Source organism: Panthera tigris, chromosome X (genome assembly GCF_018350195.1).
Source record: "Panthera tigris isolate Pti1 chromosome X, P.tigris_Pti1_mat1.1, whole genome shotgun sequence".
NCBI lineage: Eukaryota > Metazoa > Chordata > Mammalia > Carnivora > Felidae > Panthera > Panthera tigris.
Genome location: NC_056677.1, coordinates 97,603,638 through 97,622,022, shown reverse-complemented (window position 1 = coordinate 97,622,022; position 18,385 = coordinate 97,603,638). Strand labels below are relative to the sequence as shown.

Sequence of the window (18,385 nt, the reverse complement as noted above, 5' to 3'; positions counted from 1 at the left end):
AACCTGTACAAAATGAATTTCAAAAGGTGATACATTCTGTGAGGAAGAAGAAAAAAACAAAGCAAAACAAACTCAGGGCAGTGCAAATGACTGGGGGAGCACTGGCTAAGGAGTCAGGTGACCGAGATTCTGATCTCAGCTTGGCCGGGAACAGTCTACACCCTTCAGCAAGTCACTTTACCTCTCGGGCCTTATTTTTGTGACTCATACAAGGGTGACTTGAATGTATGAGCTCTGAGCTTCCTTCCTAGTATCCTGTTCTCTGACTTGAAGACCACCATGACGTCGATAAATCTGAATGCTTACCATTAAGAAACCAAGTGCACTCTGTGTAATGGGACAGACGTGGAAATAAATCATTATGAAACTGTAAAAAGTGCTATATCTTCTTAGTCCATACACCCCTACACATAAGATGTGTCACGCAATGAGAAATATGTCATCTAAAAATATATACAATTTAGGGGCGCCTGGGTGGCTCAGTCGGTTAAGTGCCCACTTTTGATTCGGCTCAGGTCGTGATTTCACGGTTGGTGGGTTCCAGCCCCGCATCAGGATCTACACTATTTGGCATTCTCTCTCCGGATCTCTCTTTGCTTGGGATCCTCTTTCTCTCTTCTCTCTGACCTGCCTGCTCATGCTCTCTCGCTCTCTGTCTCGCTCAAAGATAAATAATATTTTGAGCGCGCGAGAGAGCACCAGTGGGGAAGGGGCAGAGAGAGAGAGAGAGACATAGAATCCGATGCAGGCTTCAGGCTCTGAACTGTCAGCACAGAGCCCCACGCGGGGCTCGAACTCACAAACCACAAGATCATGACTTGAGTCGAAGTCAGATGCTTACCCCACTGAGCCAACCAGACGCCCCTAGATAAACATATTTTTTAAGTATGTCATTTAAAGACTTAAAGAGGGCAATGGGTCAAAGTCACCTCATCCAATGGTCCTGCCAGCGGGACGTTGAGTTTTCCGCAGGACTATTTCCCCCCCACCAAGACTGTAATCAGTTCTAGGATAACAGAAACACCCCTGTTCCTTTTTCCTTTGTATTTCCATTATATTGAGCATACATTAGGTGCTGTGTAAATTCCCGCTGAGAGACACTCCTTGATTACTTGAATAGCGCCGGTTGGCGGCAGACACTGAGGGAAGAAGCTCCACAGGTAGAGTGACACATTTCACTCCAGAGTGATTCAGCCATTTGCTACTGTGCAGCTTCCCCCCCCTCTTCTTTCGGCCCCTTTTGGAATGCACTATGTTGCGCGTTTTAAATCGGTACATGGTATACGGAGTTGCTTGCAACTGCGGTCAGCACCGTGTCAACATGGTGTCTCCATTTGTCCGCAATTGGAATGGCGTACGGACGACACAAGTGGCCGGCTTGAGACGCGGCGCTGTGGATGATTTTCTTTGCAAGCGTGACCTTTCCCCTACGTTTTCACAATAAAATACAAAGCTAATGACGCACGGGGCAGAGGTTTTCAAGCTAGCCTCTGAAGAAAAGGCGCCTGGGCGAGCTGACTTTTTTTTTTTTTTTTTAAGTGTGAAATCCAAACCTAAGTCCCTCCCCAAAGGGCACGGTCCCACTGTCGTACCCGCTCGGAAACCCAGGCCAAAGCGTCGGCCGAGCCGTCGTGCCAGCAATCGTCAGCCGGCGCCTTCCAGGGATTTCACGGACTCAAGCTCCCGAACGTCGGAGAACCTTCCAAAATTCCCTTCCCGAAATCCCCGCCCCCGCTCGTCTCCGTAGTGCGTCAAAGGCCCGTAGTCGTCATAGGAGGAAAAAAAAAAATGTACGTCGCGCGAGATTCGGCGACGGGATTTCGAAGTTAGGGAACAGCCGCGGCGCACGCGTACTGGCCTCACAACCTCGGGGCGGCACGCGGGTAGGTAGGCTAGAACCCAGAGGAGGGGGAGTAGAGCGTGCTGGTGTCTCCCCCGGTCGCCGCGCAGTGTGTGGGTCTGCGGGTCGCTGGAGGTGCGGAGCACCGGGCCTGGCCTGGTCTCCCCGGTGCGCGTGTGACTGCGGCGGGCGCCGTCCTGCGCCTCCGAGAGTTGGAGGAGTGCCGCGGGCGTGCGCCACGGCGTCGGAACGTGAGCGCGTGCTCGCCGTTTCCTTTTTAACGGTCGCCCCCCACGCACACACTCCAGTCCCCTGAGAGTTGGTCTTCGCGCCTCGGCGCACCCCCTCCTCACCCGGCCCCTCCCACCGACCCCCCCACCCCACCCCGTTCCCGCTCGCTCCTGGTGGGTAGCCGGCTTCATCCCCGGGGTCCCTGCTTGGGGGCGGAGAAGATGGCTGGCGGACGTCTGCTGTTGGGGGGCGACTTCCTGTCGCCGCCGCCGCTGCCCCCCCTCCCGCCGCCGCCGCTGCCGCCCCTCCCGCCGCCCCCGCCCGAGCCAGTGCTGGAGCAGTGGCGCTATAGCCACGAAAGTGACTGGCAGTGGGCTCTGCGGCGCAGCTTCATCTGTCGGCACCTGCACAGCTATCCCGGGGCTGCCCTGGACCAGCTCCTCGCGCTCTCCGCCGCCTGGACCAACCACGTTTTCTTGGGCTGCAGGTGAGGAAGGTGTGAGGGTCGGGTTACGGACCGGGGCAGGGGGCTCGGTGATGGGGATCGGGATAGAGACGGGGGCAGGATACGGATGAGGACTTCGAGGCTGGATGGAGATTGGGAGGTGCTGGAGGACTCCAGAGGGTTCGGTATTGGTCTGGGGGGTTGGCCGCGCGAGGTGGTAGAAGGTGCGGGAATCGCGGGAGCAGCTCCTCCAGGACCAGGGATGGAAATAAAGCAGCACCTGGAAGACGACTGATGAGAGGTGGTCATTGTGGTGGTGGTTTGGGAGGGCGTGGGAAATGACGAATAGCAGAATCTCGGACCTGCGTAGGACCTTCCAAGGATGCGGTAGCCGCAGAGATATTCGACAGTCGGGGCTTCGAGGGTCTGCTGGGCGGGGGGGGGGGGGGGGGGGGGGGGAGGGGAGGGATCCCTGCTAGTCTCCTCCTGACCACTCCCTCTTTCCAGCCCCATTAAATAAAACAACACCAGCCCCCCGGCGGGGTTTTACTGTGTTCTGCTGGGGAGGCGGTTTGTATGAGGTCTCTTAGCTGCAGGGTCCGCCTTGCGTGTAGATTTGCGCATAATGTGCCTGGACGCAAACAAAGAGATGGGTAGATCTATTCTAAAAATGGATTGCTCTCCTTTCACCTTACATGTGATCAGAAGGATTAACATTTGGCCTGTGGGTGAGGTTTTAGGGGTGTGGGTGTGTGTGTGTGTGTGCGCGTGTGTGTCTGTGTCCGTGTCCCTTTCCTAGAACCTGGTGCATGTTCTGAACAGGCCTCTTTGAAAGCTCTTTGCATTCAATGGAGACTGCAGTATGGTTCCAACGCATTAAAACAAAACAAAACAAAACAAGACTTCTTGGACCTGTGTCCTTCGGAACCCCCCAAACTAATCATTCCTTTGGTAGACTTGAGAGGCTTTTTTTTTTTTTTTTTTTTTTTGACACTTAGGGCTTACGGTGAATTTTTTATTAGGATGAGAAATTGTGGAAAATGATCAGATCAAATTCAGCCAATTCAGTTCTAGGAATGACCATAACAGATACAGAAAAATAGGATTGTCCACATCTACCCTTAATTGTTGAACGTAGTATCCAATATATACTTTGTTTTGCTCACTATTTTTTTCCTATCTTCTCTAGGTTAGTATAATTTCTGCCTCCAGAGACAATGATTTCACTGGAGGAACTGGTTACAACTGGGGAAGCCTCAGTTATTAATTTAGATAAATCTAATTGACCTTCACTTAACAATATTACTGTTTGCAGTTGAAAATGTACTTTTATCCTGTAATTATAGATCTCCTTGATATCATAGAAAGTCCCAGGAAATCTGAATCCTGAAGAAAAAATGTACATGGGGGAGAACAGCTATCCTTTGTGTTAATAATAAATCTTACCTTCTCTCTAGAATGTGAGCTCCTTTGGGGAAGAGGTCTTTCCTTTCTTGTTCACACCTTTATTCTCAGTGCCCAGAAGAGTGTCTTCTGCGTAATAGCCACTCAGTGTATGTGTGGAGTGAACAGATGAATATAGCTTTATACTGTACAAAATGTATTCATTATTTATGTCTCTCATTTACTACAACAGCCTTGGGAATTAGGTGGTGTCTCATTTTTACAGCTAAATCAATGGAGGCCAAGAAGTTAAGAGACTTTTCCAAGGTCCCGCAGTTGGGGCCAGTACCCAGGTCTTCTGATGCTCTTTCCACTGAGACACAGCTGCCATATTTGGGAAGGATGGACCAGGAGTGAGAGCAAGTAACTGACACAAGTCACATCATTATTATATCTCAGGATTTCGTTCCAAGAACAACAGCCCTTTATGTAACTAGGGCATTAAACAACACAAAACAGGCCAATGGTAGTTGGTGTTAAAAGCTCAAGCATTCAGGACATTTTGTGTGTGTGACATCATTCTTCATCGTGTCACATTTTAGTTAAGTCAGTTCCATCCATACAAGAATTGCCATAACATTATCAAATAGCTTAACTGAAGAATAATGTTCGCATTATATCTGACCACATAGATACAGGAGAAAGGGCAAAGGCAAGAAAGAATCTTGGAAGCTAGGGACCAAGTGCCGTTTTCCACTTGAGTCAGGCTTTATGTTAGCTGTGATCTTCAGGTGGGTAAAATCTATATTCCAGTACTTGTTAAGGTTGATGTTGGCAGAGCTCATTTTCTGGTCTCTTCCATGAGAGAAGACTGCTTTGTCGAAGGAACTGCAGAATACATGGTGAAACAGCCCGTTCTAAATTTAAATTGTTAATTTGTTGTTCAAAGTTCGTCCTTTGACTTTTAGAACAGGTTGCAAATAATAGCACTTTTATTCCCCCACTGGAGGACTTTCTGTGTTCTGTTTTAGTTGGGGCTGAAATAACTCCTCCTAGGTCAAGGATAGCTTTGAAAACTTCTTGATCATAAGACCCAGCCAGGAGGAGCTCCCACATGATCAGGGAGGCAAACCATGTTTCATTCCTTTTGGTAATAGTAGTGATTTTCCCCACAACAAGCTTGAGTATCTTGTAACAGTGGTTCTCAAACTTAAGCCTCAGAATCACCTGTCAGGCTTGTTAAAACACAGATTGCTGGGCCCCACCCCCAGAGTTTCTGATTCAGGAGGTATGGGGCAGGACCCCCAAATTAGCATTTCTAACAACTGCTTTATAGGTGACACCAGTCCACACTATGAGAACCACTGCTTTATAGGATAAGCAATGTTTTCCAGTCAGCTTTTTCATCATTTTCCGGGCAGCCAGGAAGCTCAAATAGCTGAAATTATTTCTCTTCACTCTTATTTGTCTGTTTCATAAAAGTAAACAACCTCTCAAGATTTGTTTCTGCAAGCAATTTCTAAGATATGTCCTGTGGCTAAAGAAAAGTTAGCACAGTCTTCTAATCAACTGCACGTACAGCACTTATATAATTGTTTGTATGAATGCCTAGGGAACCGTGCAGTGTTTTACTTAAAAACTGTAGATAATGCAACAACCATATTTAATAAAGCAGAATGTTTGGTTAAGTGGAGCATTCTCTTTTCCAATCGTTCTTCATCGATAGGATCAGAAGAAGAATCCTGGCCTATTGATCTTTGATGAGATGTTAATAGGAAAAAATATATCTTAAGATGAAACCAGGTGTGCCACCTTGATTATTTGTCTCTTCCTTGTTGATAAGAGACTGATTTCTGGAAGGTAGGTGGCCAGTTGCGTTCACGTTGTGAAAATAACTTTGCACGTCGGTAGCATGCATCAGCCACCAGCTAAAGAAGTGGGAGTGGGAGCTTTCAAAAGATTGATCAATAATCTGGTTGTGTGTTATTCACTTACAATGTTAGGAGTCTTATTAATAGTTTTGAATAAATAATTTTATACTTGGGAATTCTGATCTTTGCTTAGTTTTGAAACCTCAGCTTTTTTTAATTTTTGAACCTAGTAGAGCAATTTAATAATTTTTTTTCAATTTTGGAAGCATTGAGGCACCTGGATGGCCCAGTCAGTTAAGTGCCAGACTCTTGATTTCGGCTCAGGTCATGATCTCATGGTTCGTGCGTTCAAGCCCTGTGTTGGGTGCTGTGCTGACAGTGTGGAGCCTGCTTGGGATTCTCTGTCTCCCTCCCTCTCTGCCCCTCCCCCACTCACTCTCAAAAATAAACATTAAAATATAAATAAATAAAACCTTGGAAGCATTGCTGAATGTTTGTTAAATTTCAAGTGCCACTGTAGATCTTAAGTATGCACCTATCTTTTTTTCACAAATGTAAAATTCATGGGGCACCTGCCTAGGTGTCTCAGTTGGGTAAGTGTCCAACTGTTGATTTTGGCTCAGGTCATGATCTCATGGTTTGTGAGTTCAAGCCCCGTATCAGGCTTTGTGCTGACAGCATGGAGCCTGCTTGGGATTCTCTGTCTCCCTCTCTCTCTGCCCCACCCCTGCTTGCTTGTATGCTCGCTCTCTCTCTCTCTCTCTCTCAAAATAAATAAATAAAAAGAATGTAAGATTCATAAGGTGAAATGTTTTTGTCTGTTATAAATCCTCTTTATGTATGCCAGGCATGAGGGGACTTGAATAATGTCCTGATTTCCAAAAGCTTCGTACATAATAAGCTGTCTTTGAAAACTCTAAAAACCTGCTGAGGTTGTTTGGTTTTGTTTTTTTTTTTAATTTTTTTTTCAACGTTTTTTATTTATTTTTGGGACAGAGAGAGACAGAGCATGAACGGGGGAGGGGCAGAGAGAGAGGGAGACACAGAATCGGAAACAGGCTCCAGGCTCCGAGCCATCAGCCCAGAGCCTGACGCGGGGCTCGAACTCACGGACCGCGAGATCGTGACCTGGCTGAAGTCGGACGCTTAACCGACTGCGCCACCCAGGCGCCCCTGTTTGGTTTTGTTTTTTAAGCATTTATGATCAAGTGGGTAAATTAATAGACATAAATACGCATGCATCTTAAAAATCACTTGATTAGATTTGCCTTAATGACCTTTATTTACATCATGGTCTCTCCGTAAGAGAATATTGTATAGCCATTAAAACTCATGTGGTAATGACGTAGGAAAAAACTTATTGTAAGTTAAGAACAACGCCGTCACCCCACCAGATTGCATATAGATGATCTGATAGGAATTTTTGGGGGGGGTGGTATGGAAAGCATAAAAAAAGGAATGAAAAGTAAACTCCAAAATGTTAATGAAGTTATCAGTGGTTGAATTTGCAGGTGCTTTGCTTGGTAGGTTCTCTAAAATTTCTGGAGTAAAGGTGTTACTTAAATCTACAGAGGTGCCTGGGTGGCTCAGTCGGTTAAACATCCAACTTCAGCTCAGGTCAGAATCTCACAGTTGGTGAGTTTGAGCGCCTGCATTGGGCTCTCTGCTATCAGTGCAGAGCCTGCTTCAGATCCTCTGTCCACCCCCTACCCCTCTTCTGCTTTCTCTCTCTCTCTTATAAGTAAAATATTAAAAAAAAAAAAAAAAAAAAAAAAAATATATATATATATATATATATATATATACACACACACATACCTACAGAAAAAATATAATGGAAAACAGTAATGAAAGCTTTACTGGCTTGGCTTATTTACAATTTGTGGAACCAGGGGCACCTGAACGGCTTCGTCGGTTGAGCGTCCGACTTCTGCTCAGATCATGATCTCTCGGTCCGTGAGTTCGAGCCCCATGTCAGGCTCTGTGCTGACAGCTCAGAGCCTGGAGCCTGCTCCGGATTCTGTGTCTCCGTCTTGTTCTGCCCCTCCCCCACTCACACACTGTCTCTCCCCTTCAAAAATTAAATAAACATTAAAAAAAAAAATTCAGGGGGCGCCTGGGTGGCTCAGTCGGTTAAGCGGCCGACTTCAGCTCAGGTCACGATCTCGCGGTCCGTGAGTTCGAGCCCCGCATCGGGCTCTGTGCTGACGGCTCGGAGCCTGGAGCCTGCTTCCGATTCTGTGTCTCCCTCTCTCTCTGCCCCTCCCCCGTTCATGCTCTGTCTCTCTCTGTCTCAAAAATAAATAAAACGTTAAAAAAAAATTATAAAAAAAAAATTCAGTTTGTGGAACCAGGGGTGCCTAGGTGGTTCAGTTGATTGAGAGTCCAACTCTTGATATCGGCTTAGGTCATGATCCCGGGGTCATGGGATCAAGCCTTGCATTCGTCTCCATGCTGAGCATGGAGCCTGCTTAAGATTCTCTCTCTCTCTGGGGCACCTGGATGGCTCAATCAGTTAAGCATCTGACTTCAGCTCAGGTCATGATCTCATGATTCATGGGTTCGAGCCGTGTGTCAGGCTCTGCTGACAGCTTGGAGCCTGGAGCTTGCTTTTGGATTCTGTGTCTCCCTCTCCCTCTCTTAAAAAAACAAAAACAAAAACAAAGATATCCCCTCTCTCCTTTCCTGTCTCTGTGCCTGGGTGGCTCAGTCAGTTAAGCATCCAACTGCAGCTCAGGTCATGATCTCATGGTTCCTGAATTTGAGCCCCACGTTGGGCTCTCTGCCCCTCCCCTGCTTGCATGCATGCTCTCTCTTTTTCTCAAAAATAAATATTAAAAAAAAATTTTTTTTAAGATTCTTGGGGTGCCTGGGTGGCTCAGTTCAGCGTCTGATTTCGGTTCAGGTCATGATCTCACAGTTTGTGAGTTTGAGCCCCACATCAGGCTCTGCGCTGACAGCCTGCTTGGGATTCTCTCTCCTTGTCTCTCTGTCTCTCCCCCACTCATGCTTGCTAGGTCTCTCCCTCAAAAATAACGTTAAAAAAAAAGGTTCACCCCTGCTCACGCACTCGTGCTCGCTTTCTCTCTCTCTCAAATAAAAACAATAGGGGCTCCTGGGTGGCTCAGTTGGTTAAGCATCAGACTTTTGATTTCAGCTCAGGTCTTGATCTCACGGTTTGTGGGATTGAGCCCTCCGTCAGGCTGTGCACTGACAGGGCAGAGCCTGCTTGGGATTCTCTCTCTCCCTTTCCCTCTACCCCTCCCCTACTCGTTCTTGTTCTCTCTCTCAAATAAGATAAACTTAAACAAAGTAAGAAGTATTTTATGGGAATGCAATCCTAAGGGTCTTGTTAAAGACTCTAGGTTAATATTTGCATCGTTCTCTGAAATGTTGAGAGTTAGGGACTATACAGTCTTTCCCATTATTATTTGAGCTGGTTGGGTTTCTTCAGTGTTATAACTAATACTAAGCTGTCTGTGTTCACAACCTATGCAAAGGTTTATTTTTATAGCCCATGGGTGATGTTGAATTTTGTGGCAGATGTAATGAACAGGGAACAGCAAGTAGGTATAATTATTACTACTGTTGGAAGAAACCCGAGACAAAAGTGAATGGAATGAGCATCGGATGCATGCCATTTACAGCTGTACAGCATATTTGGAATCAGGCTGGAATTGAAGGTCTGGAGGGTATGCCTGGAACTCAAGGTGAGTGGCTTGAGTATAGTACCAATTCAGGTAGCAAAAGTGACATTTCAGGTTTAAGATTTATAGACTTTCATTTTCACAGTCATTTGTGTTCATCCTCTACCTTGGAAATTGAACTCCCAAATATGGATGGAAGTGATACATAGAAAGTACAGCGTTTGAGGCTCTACTTTCTGCTGTTTCGATAAGAGTAAGTGAACACAAGGTTGCTCTTGGCATTTCAATACCGGTAGCAGCAGCAGTAGCAATTATCGGTGGAGAGTGCAGGTTACGACTGAGCTGGCTTGTGGTAATCTGTCTGTGAAGGCCGCCGCATCTCGATGCTCCGCTTTGCGAGGAAAGCTGTCCGATGGGTGTGGAACCAGCTGTGCCAAAAGTGGGAAACGTTACCCTCCTTCAAGTTCAGAACCTATTCATGTAAAGGGGTGATAGTTACTCGTATTCAGAACTTTCTTCCCAAATGGCACCCAGAGTCTCTCTTTTGGTCATTGGCCAGGAAAGGCTCTCAAGGTAGGAAGGGTGAGTAGGTCCCCATGGTAACAAAAACTTCACTTGAGCCCGTATGTTTGTTTCTCTGCAGTTATATGATAGTCTGTCAAGCAGCCAATCTACTTTATAAGGAGCCCTTTTAAAAATCGTTTTGGGGTGCCTGGGTGGCTCAGTCGGTTAAGCGTCCATCTTCAGCTCAGGTCATGATCTCACGGTTCCTGAGTTCAAGCCCCGCATCGGGCTCTGTGCTGACAGCTCAGAGCCTGGAGCCTGCTTCGGATTCTGTGTCTCCCTCTCTCTCTCTGCCCCTCCCTGACTCCTCGTGCTGTCTCTCTCTCTCTCTCTCTCTCTCTCGCTCGCAAAAATACACATTAAAAAAATTAAAGTAACACACAAAAGTAAAAGACCTTAATGGACCTCCACGTGCCCATCACCTGACTTCGGAAATATCAACTGTCTGTCATGCTGTCCTTCTCCTTTCATCTATTATGCCCCCCGTTCCTTGTGGGAGATAGTCTGGAGTATATTAAAATCTTGGGGTACCTGGATGGCTCAGTCAGTTGAGCATCAGACTCTCAATTCTCTCTCTCCCTCTCTGCCCCCACCTTGCACTCTCTCTTCTCTCTCTCTCTCTAACTAAATAAACTTTCCAAATACTTCAGTATGTATCTGTACCAGATAATTTTTTTAATTTATGTTTTTTAAGTTTATATGTTTGAGTGAGTGACAGAGAGAGAGCAGGGAAGGGGCAGAGAGAGAGGGAGAGAGAGAATCCCAAGCAGGCTCCACACTGTCAGCACAGAGCCCGATGCAGGGCTTGAACGCATGAACTGTGAGATCATGATCTGAACCGAAATTGAGTGAGATACTTAACCAACTGAGCCACCCAGGCACCCCAAGAATTTTTAAAAATAGAGTTATAACGCCATTATTTACACTCAACAAAATGAGCAATAATTTCTTAGAATCATCCAATGTCCATGTTCAGTCTTCTCCATTTGTCTCAAAATGTATTTCTTTTAGGATTTTAAGTAATCTCTACACCCAACGTGAGGCTCGAACTCACAACCCGGTGATCAAGAGTTGCATGCTGTACCGACTGAGCCAGCCAGGTGTCCCTCAAAATGTGTTTTACAGTTGGTTTGTTTGATTCATGGTCCAGACCAGGTCCATACGTTGTATTTGGTTGATCTGTCTGCTTTAACCTGTAAACCCATTCCCCTGTCCTTTTTATTTTCACGCTATTTGATGAAGAAATTGGATTGTCACATAGTGTTTCCTTCGTTCTGGATTTGGCTGGCTATGTTCTTGTGGTGATGTTTAACATATTCCTGGGAATTAGGGGCTTGATTAGGTTTGAGTTTGATTATTTAGAGGGCCAGAATACTTTATAGATAGTGCTTTGAAATTCCTGTCATCACGTAAGGGGACACGTGTCTACTTGTCTCATTTTTCGTGATACTAAGATTATAAAGTTCCCATCAACTTTTTTGAATTGAAATTTTCATTGAGATCATTGTAGATTCACATGCAGTTGTAAGAAATACTACAGAGATGCCCTGCGTTCTTTAATCAGTTTCCCCAATGATAACATTTTGCAAAATTATTGTGTAATATCACAATCAGGATAATGCCTTTGTTCACAATCCACTGATTTTATTCAGATCCCCCCAGTTTTACTCGTACTCGTGTGTGTACTCAACTTACTTAGTTGAGTACAGTTTATTACATGTGTAGGTTTGTGTAGCCACTACCATAGTCAAGATACTGAACAGTTCGGGTGCCACAAGGATCCCTCTCCTGACCCTTTTATAAGCACATCCCTTTCCTTGCCCCTCATGTGCAATATTGTGTGTATCTGTTCCTTTTTATTGCTGAGTAGCGTTCCGAGGTGCGTATGTACCAGAGCTTAACCACTCACCTGTTGAAGGACTTTTGGGCTGACTGCAGGTTTTGGCTGTTACAAATAAAGCTGCTGTAAACATTCACGTACACGTTTTTGTGTGAACATGAGATTTGATTTCTCTGAGATAAACGGCCCGAAAAAAGTGCAGTTGCTAGGTCCTGTGGTAATTGTGTGTTTAATTTTGTAAGAAACTTCCAAGTTGTTTTCTAGAATGGCCATTCCAGTTTACACTCCTAGCGGCAGCGTATGAATGATCCACATTCTCTGTGTCCTTGTCAGCGTTTGATGTTGTCGCTGTTTTTCACTTAGCCATTCTGAGGGTGTGTTGTGATACCCCGTTGTGGTTTTCAATTACATGTTCTCTGATGATTAATGGTGTTGACCGTCTTTTTGTGTGCTTATTTGCAGTGCGCCTGTCCTCTTGGTTAAATGCTGTTCACGTCTTTTTGTTCATTTGTAAATACATATTTTTTACGGTTGCGTTTTGAGAGATGTTTGTACTAGATACTCGTTTTTTGTCAAGTGTGTGGTTTGCAAATAGCTCTCCCAGTCTGTAGCTTGTCTTTTCATCCTCTTCGCAGGGGCTTTAATTTTGATGAAGTCCTTCTTACCAATTTTCCCTTTTATGGGTCATACCTTTGGTGTCCAGTATGAGAACTGTTTGCCCAGCCCTAGATGCTGAAGATTTCTCCTGTATTTTTAAATCAGTGTTGTAGTTTTACATTTTACATTTAAGTACATGGTACATTCCAAATGAATTTTTGGATGAGAAGTAAGGTTTAGGTTAAGGGTTTGTTTTAAACATGTACTCATTTTTGGGGCGGGCGCAAGGGGGGAGGGGCGGAGAGAGGGCAACAGAGGATCTGAAGCGGACTCTGTGCCGACAGGCTGACAGCCCGATGTGAGGCTCGAACTCACGAACCGTGAGGTCATGACCTAAGCCAGAGTCGGATGCTTAACCGACTGAGCCAGCCAGGGGCCTGTAGGTTGAGGTTCTGTTTGTCGCCTAGAGATGCCCACTTACTCCAGCACCCTTGGTTGAAAATGCTGTCCTTCCGCTGTTGAGTTGCTTTTGCAGCTTTGGCAACAATTAGTTGAGCGTGTTTCTGGGAGTTGTTTTTTGGATTCTTCCCCGTCAACTTTTTACCTAATAGATTTAGCAGCCGTTGCTGATTATTTCTTAGTTGCTCAGAGGTACGATTTATACAGGAAAATTCCAGATAAATGCTTGCTTTCTTCCTTTAATACTACCTGTTTTGGAATAATGACTTGATTGGAATAATGACCCTTACTGATGCTCAAGTTGTCTCACTTTGCCGGTAGTAGTGTATTCAGATTGGCTTCTGAGTCCATTTGACACAACCCATGAGGTCTTTCATACCTTTCTTGTTTCCAAGCACAGTAATCTCTCCCACGTTCATCTTGTACATTTCCTGCTCCAGACTTGGAATCAGCCATTCCTCTAAGGACCCCGGTTCCTTTTTGTGGGAAATGGCAGAGACCACAGTCTGGATGTTAACAACCCAGCCACTCTTAACACTCTTAGTACTTCTGTAAATATAGAAAGTGGTTATTTACATATAGTATACATATATGATAGAAAAAAATGAATCATGAGTCTATATGAGTACTTGCAAATCAAAGATAAGATCTTCCCCTAAATATTTTAAAGTTTATTTATTTATTTTGAGAGTGAGAGAGAGTGCAAGTGGGTGGAGGGGAACAGAGAGAGGAGAGAAAGAATCCCAAGTAGGCTCTGCGCTGGTAGTGTGGGCCTGAATTTGACGAAGTGAGATCGTGACCTGAGCCGAAATCAAGAGTCAGACGTTTAACCCACTGAGCCACCCAGGCGCCCCCACTTAAACTTCTTGATTTTATGTTTTGTGTCTTCTAATGAAATAACATAATTACTCCTTTGATAGGTAAATGTTTTAGAGTAGATTCTTCAGTTTTATAGCCAAGATGCTCCGTTGATAAGGTCCTCTGGGAGCAATTACAAGATTGGCTCATTTAGAAGCTTTTTTCAAAATGACATTCTTGTCTGTTTTAACTATAGATTATATTAATTTAAATAGGTACAGCCCACGCCTGATGGAAAAAATTCTGCAAATGGCTGAAGGTATTGATATTGGGGAGATGCCTTCGTATGATCTGATGCTGTCCAAACCTTCCAAAGGTCAAAAACGTCACCTCTCAACATGTGATGGTGAGTATGCTTGTTTCTGGAAGGTGGGATTTGAAGAAACGACATGGCTTTTTCAGAATGATATGAGCGTGGTATGTGATTTTAAATAACATGGGTAACATTGGACTTACGTAAAAGAGTTTTAACTTTTAGTTATGTACAGTATTTTGTTGTTGTTGTTTTTCCCGAGGATGCTAAATAGAACTGAAAACTAAGAATATACTGAGGTCACACTATAATGCTATCCCTGAAGTCCATGCCATGGAACCTCCCTCCAAATAGAAGAGCCTTATTACTCTGATCATTAGAACATCTAAGTAACTAAATCCTCCTGGATGGGTCCAAGATGGACCAGCTTTCTACTGAACGGTGTTACAGGGAGGAAGCTCTAGTGTCTGCTATAGCCTCGACAGAGAGTTCTTCCGTAGCTTTAAATTCGATGTCCCCCATAAATCATTAGTTCCCAGCTCCTGTTTGTTCTAGAAATGAAACATAGCAAACCGCCCTTTTGTGCTGAATAGGTCGGAACTAAGATTTTGACTTGAAAACCTTTGGGGTCTTTTGATAATTCTTATTCTTTGAGTTTTAGTCACAGCTCTGTAGAGAACGATCACAGAGTCACTCACCCCTGGTACCAAAGAGAGAGGCTGTGTAAACGCCACTGGCCGTCATCTCTTTTGCATCAGAGCCATCTGTTCCATTTGCAGGTTTTCAGAAGGGCGCTTGTCAGCACAGGTGGTGTGAGAGTATACTGGAACTACCTCTTCCCCAGTGCACTTCACCTGTGCCTGAGCTCATTGGCTACAAAAGTTTCCACTAGTCACGTGTGGTGGTGCCCTGCGTACTTGATGCGGTGGCATATTTTCTATCAAGGTTCTTCCCTTACACTTAGGACAGGGAACATCCGTCCTTATGCTGGAATCCTACGTTGATCCTTGAGTCCCTTTGCCTAGATGACCTGAAGTTTTTGTGATGGGAAGTATCTTGTACCGACAGTGCCACTTGCAAATAATACAGTTGGTACTCTTTTCCTGTTTGCTTCTTTTGAAATATTCCCTCCTTAATGAATTGTAAATTTCACTCATTCTGTAGGTCAAAATCCTCCTAAAAAGCAAGCCGGTTCCAAATTCCATGCGAGACCTCGTTTTGAGCCTGTACATTTTGTAGCTAGTAGTTCAAAAGACGAAAGACAGGAAGATCCTTATGGCCCTCAAACAAAAGAGGTAAATGAACAAACACATTTTGCCAGCATGCCGAGAGACATCTACCAAGATTATACTCAAGACTCTTTCAGTATACAAGATGGGAATTCTCAGTATTGTGATTCATCGGGATTTATTTTCACAAAAGACCAGCCCGTAACAGCCAACATGTATTTTGACGGTGGGAACCCTGCCCCGAGCAGCACATCACAGCAGGCAAACTCTCAGTCAGCTCCTGAGCCTTCACCGTCACAGACATTTCCTGAGTCAGTGGTAGCTGAGAAGCAGTATTTTATTGAAAAATTAACAGCGACTATCTGGAAGAACCTTTCTAATCCAGAGATGACTTCTGGATCTGATAAAATTAATTACACATATATGTTAACTCGGTGTATTCAGGCATGTAAGACAAATCCTGAGTATATATACGCTCCTTTAAAAGAAATCCCTCCTGCTGACATCCCCAAAAATAAAAAACTTCTAACAGATGGTTATGCTTGTGAAGTTAGATGCCAAAATATCTACTTAACCACAGGTTATGCCGGCAGCAAGAATGGGTCCAGGGATCGCGCCACTGAGCTAGCTGTAAAACTCTTGCAGAAACGTATTGAAGTTAGAGTTGTCCGACGGAAATTCAAGCACACGATCGGGGAGGACCTTGTGGTGTGTCAGATTGGCATGCCTTCCTATGAATTTCCTCCAGCTCTGAAACCACCAGAAGAGCTGGTGGTGCTGGCCAAAGATGCTTCTGGGCAGCCGATTTTTAATGCTTCCGCCAAACACTGGACCAATTTTGTCCTTACGGAAAATGCAAACGATGCCATTGGCATCCTTAACAATTCTGCCTCATACAACAAAATGTCAGTTGAATACAAATACGAGATGATGCCAAATCGCACGTGGCGTTGTCGAGTGTTCTTGCAAGATCACTGTTTAGCTGAAGGTTACGGAACCAAAAAAACAAGTAAGCACGCAGCTGCCGATGAGGCTTTGAAAATCCTTCAGAAAACACAGCCCACTTACCCATCTGTCAAAAGTTCACAATGCCAAACAGGTTCTTCACCCAGGGGATCTGGAAAGAAGAAGGATATAAAGGATCTCGTAGTTTATGAGAATTCTTCGAACCCGGTGTGCACGCTGAACGACACCGCTCAGTTTAACCGGATGACGGTCGAGTACGTGTACGAAAGGATGACGGGCCTCCGATGGAAGTGCAAGGTGATCCTGGAGAGCGAAGTAATCGCAGAAGCAGTTGGGGTGAAGAAAACCGTCAAATACGAAGCTGCCGGAGAAGCTGTAAAGACCCTCAAAAAGACCCAGCCGACCGTCATTAACAACTTGAAGAAAGGAGCTATTGAAGACGTGATTTCAAGAAATGAAATCCAGGGCCGCTCGGCAGAGGAGGCTTACAAACAACAAATCAAGGAAGATAACATAGGAAATCAGCTGCTGAGAAAGATGGGCTGGACGGGTGGCGGGTTAGGTAAATCTGGCGAGGGCATTCGGGAGCCCATCTCCGTCAAAGAGCAGCATAAGCGAGAAGGGCTTGGTCTCGATGTAGAGAGGGTGAACAAAATCGCCAAGAGAGATATCGAACAGATCATCAGAAACTATGCCCGCTCGGAGAGCCACACGGATTTGACTTTCTCTACGGAGCTGACTAACGATGAGCGGAAGCAAATACATCAGATTGCCCAGAAGTACGGTCTTAAGAGTAAGTCGCATGGGGTAGGCCACGACAGGTACCTGGTGGTAGGTAGAAAGAGACGGAAGGAAGACCTCCTAGATCAGCTCAAACAGGAAGGCCAGGTGGGGCATTACGAGCTTGTGATGCCTCAAGCAAATTGAGATGTTGCTAATTTATTTTGGAAATGCCCGACGAGGCAGATTTGTGAATTAAAGAAATGCTACACGTCCTGACTGCAGAGTATATTCATTCTTAAGATGTTTCACCTTGTTCATTTCATATAGTGCTTTATTAGGTATTGGAACCCGAAGAATTCGGTCCGCTTGTATTAGCTTCATTCAGCAGAGGATACTGTGCGGTTATCGTTTGTGTCTCTGATATCGCTGTGTCCCTCAGATTTTACTAGTTTGTACAAAGCAAGAACACACGTCCAAATGGAATTTCACCCCGAGAAAGAAATTCTCATTTGAAAGGGCATAGCACAGCAATCTGCAACAATACGTAAAGTTGATATCGACGACGATAAAACTACCGTCTTAATTCCAGACTTACTGAAAACGTCAGATCGTTTTGTATTACTATTTTCATCTTTGTGTGAAGCCAGTTACAGAATGTTTAACAGTAAATTGTGCTGTACGTGTAAATGTCCTTACCGACTAAATGATGTAAAACTTTCTTAAAGTAATTTTAGTGTTCCTTTATTTATAACTTCTACCATGTGGTTTCCAGAATATTGAAAGTGATTTACTGTATCTTGTGATATAGGAGTTTTAACCAATTCTAGTTTTCATGCTGAGAGAGCACTACTTGAGAGAGCAGTTGAAAAGTTTCAAAAACTTTGATTCAGTCTGAAGAAAGGAAGCTGGAGCTGTTTGTTCTTGGTGCCTTGCAGAGAGACTCGCAGCAACTCTCCGTTATAGCTTTTTCACACGGTTTGGACGTACCGCACGTCCAAGGCGGCCACAACCGTGGTAGAACTTGGTAAAAGACTGCAGATACATTGGTGCTTTGATGAAAAGGTCAGTTGGCCGGTCCCGCTCTCAAAAAGCTTACCAAGCCCCAAAAGCCAACTTTGTAACATATTTAAAACTGCTATTTTCGCTTATTTCTGGAATGTAAAAAAAAAAAAAAATATAAAAAGAATTAGCATATGCTTCCTGAATAAAAAGGAGCCAAAGTTGATCAAAATGGTGGCGTGCTTATTTCCGGGCAGCAGCCTAGTGGCGACACTTTGGATCTTTGGAGGGGGGAAGTGGTGTTTGCACAAAATATTTCCACCCCAGAGCGCATGTGGATGAACATAAAAGGACTTGGCAGATACGAACAGCTAGCCAGTCACCCGTCACGTTTTCCTATGGCCCAGCCTGCTGGCTGCAAGCAGATCTCAGGCTGTTTGTTTACTTTTACGTGATTTGGGTTTTGTATCTCAGAGCAAG

At 44.8% G+C, this 18,385-nt stretch overlaps 1 protein-coding gene across 1 annotated transcript; it reads left to right on the top strand.

The window, feature by feature from the left end:
* The first annotated feature begins 2,233 nt into the window (after positions 1–2,233).
* On the top strand, positions 2,234–18,111 carry NKRF (NFKB repressing factor). Its single transcript, XM_042974936.1, has 3 exons — positions 2,234–2,558; positions 13,951–14,081; positions 15,153–18,111. Exons 1-3 carry the CDS (start codon positions 2,293–2,295, stop codon positions 17,108–17,110), a joined length of 2,355 nt encoding a protein of 784 aa, XP_042830870.1. The 5' UTR covers positions 2,234–2,292; the 3' UTR covers positions 17,111–18,111.
* The last annotated feature ends 274 nt before the right edge of the window (positions 18,112–18,385 follow it).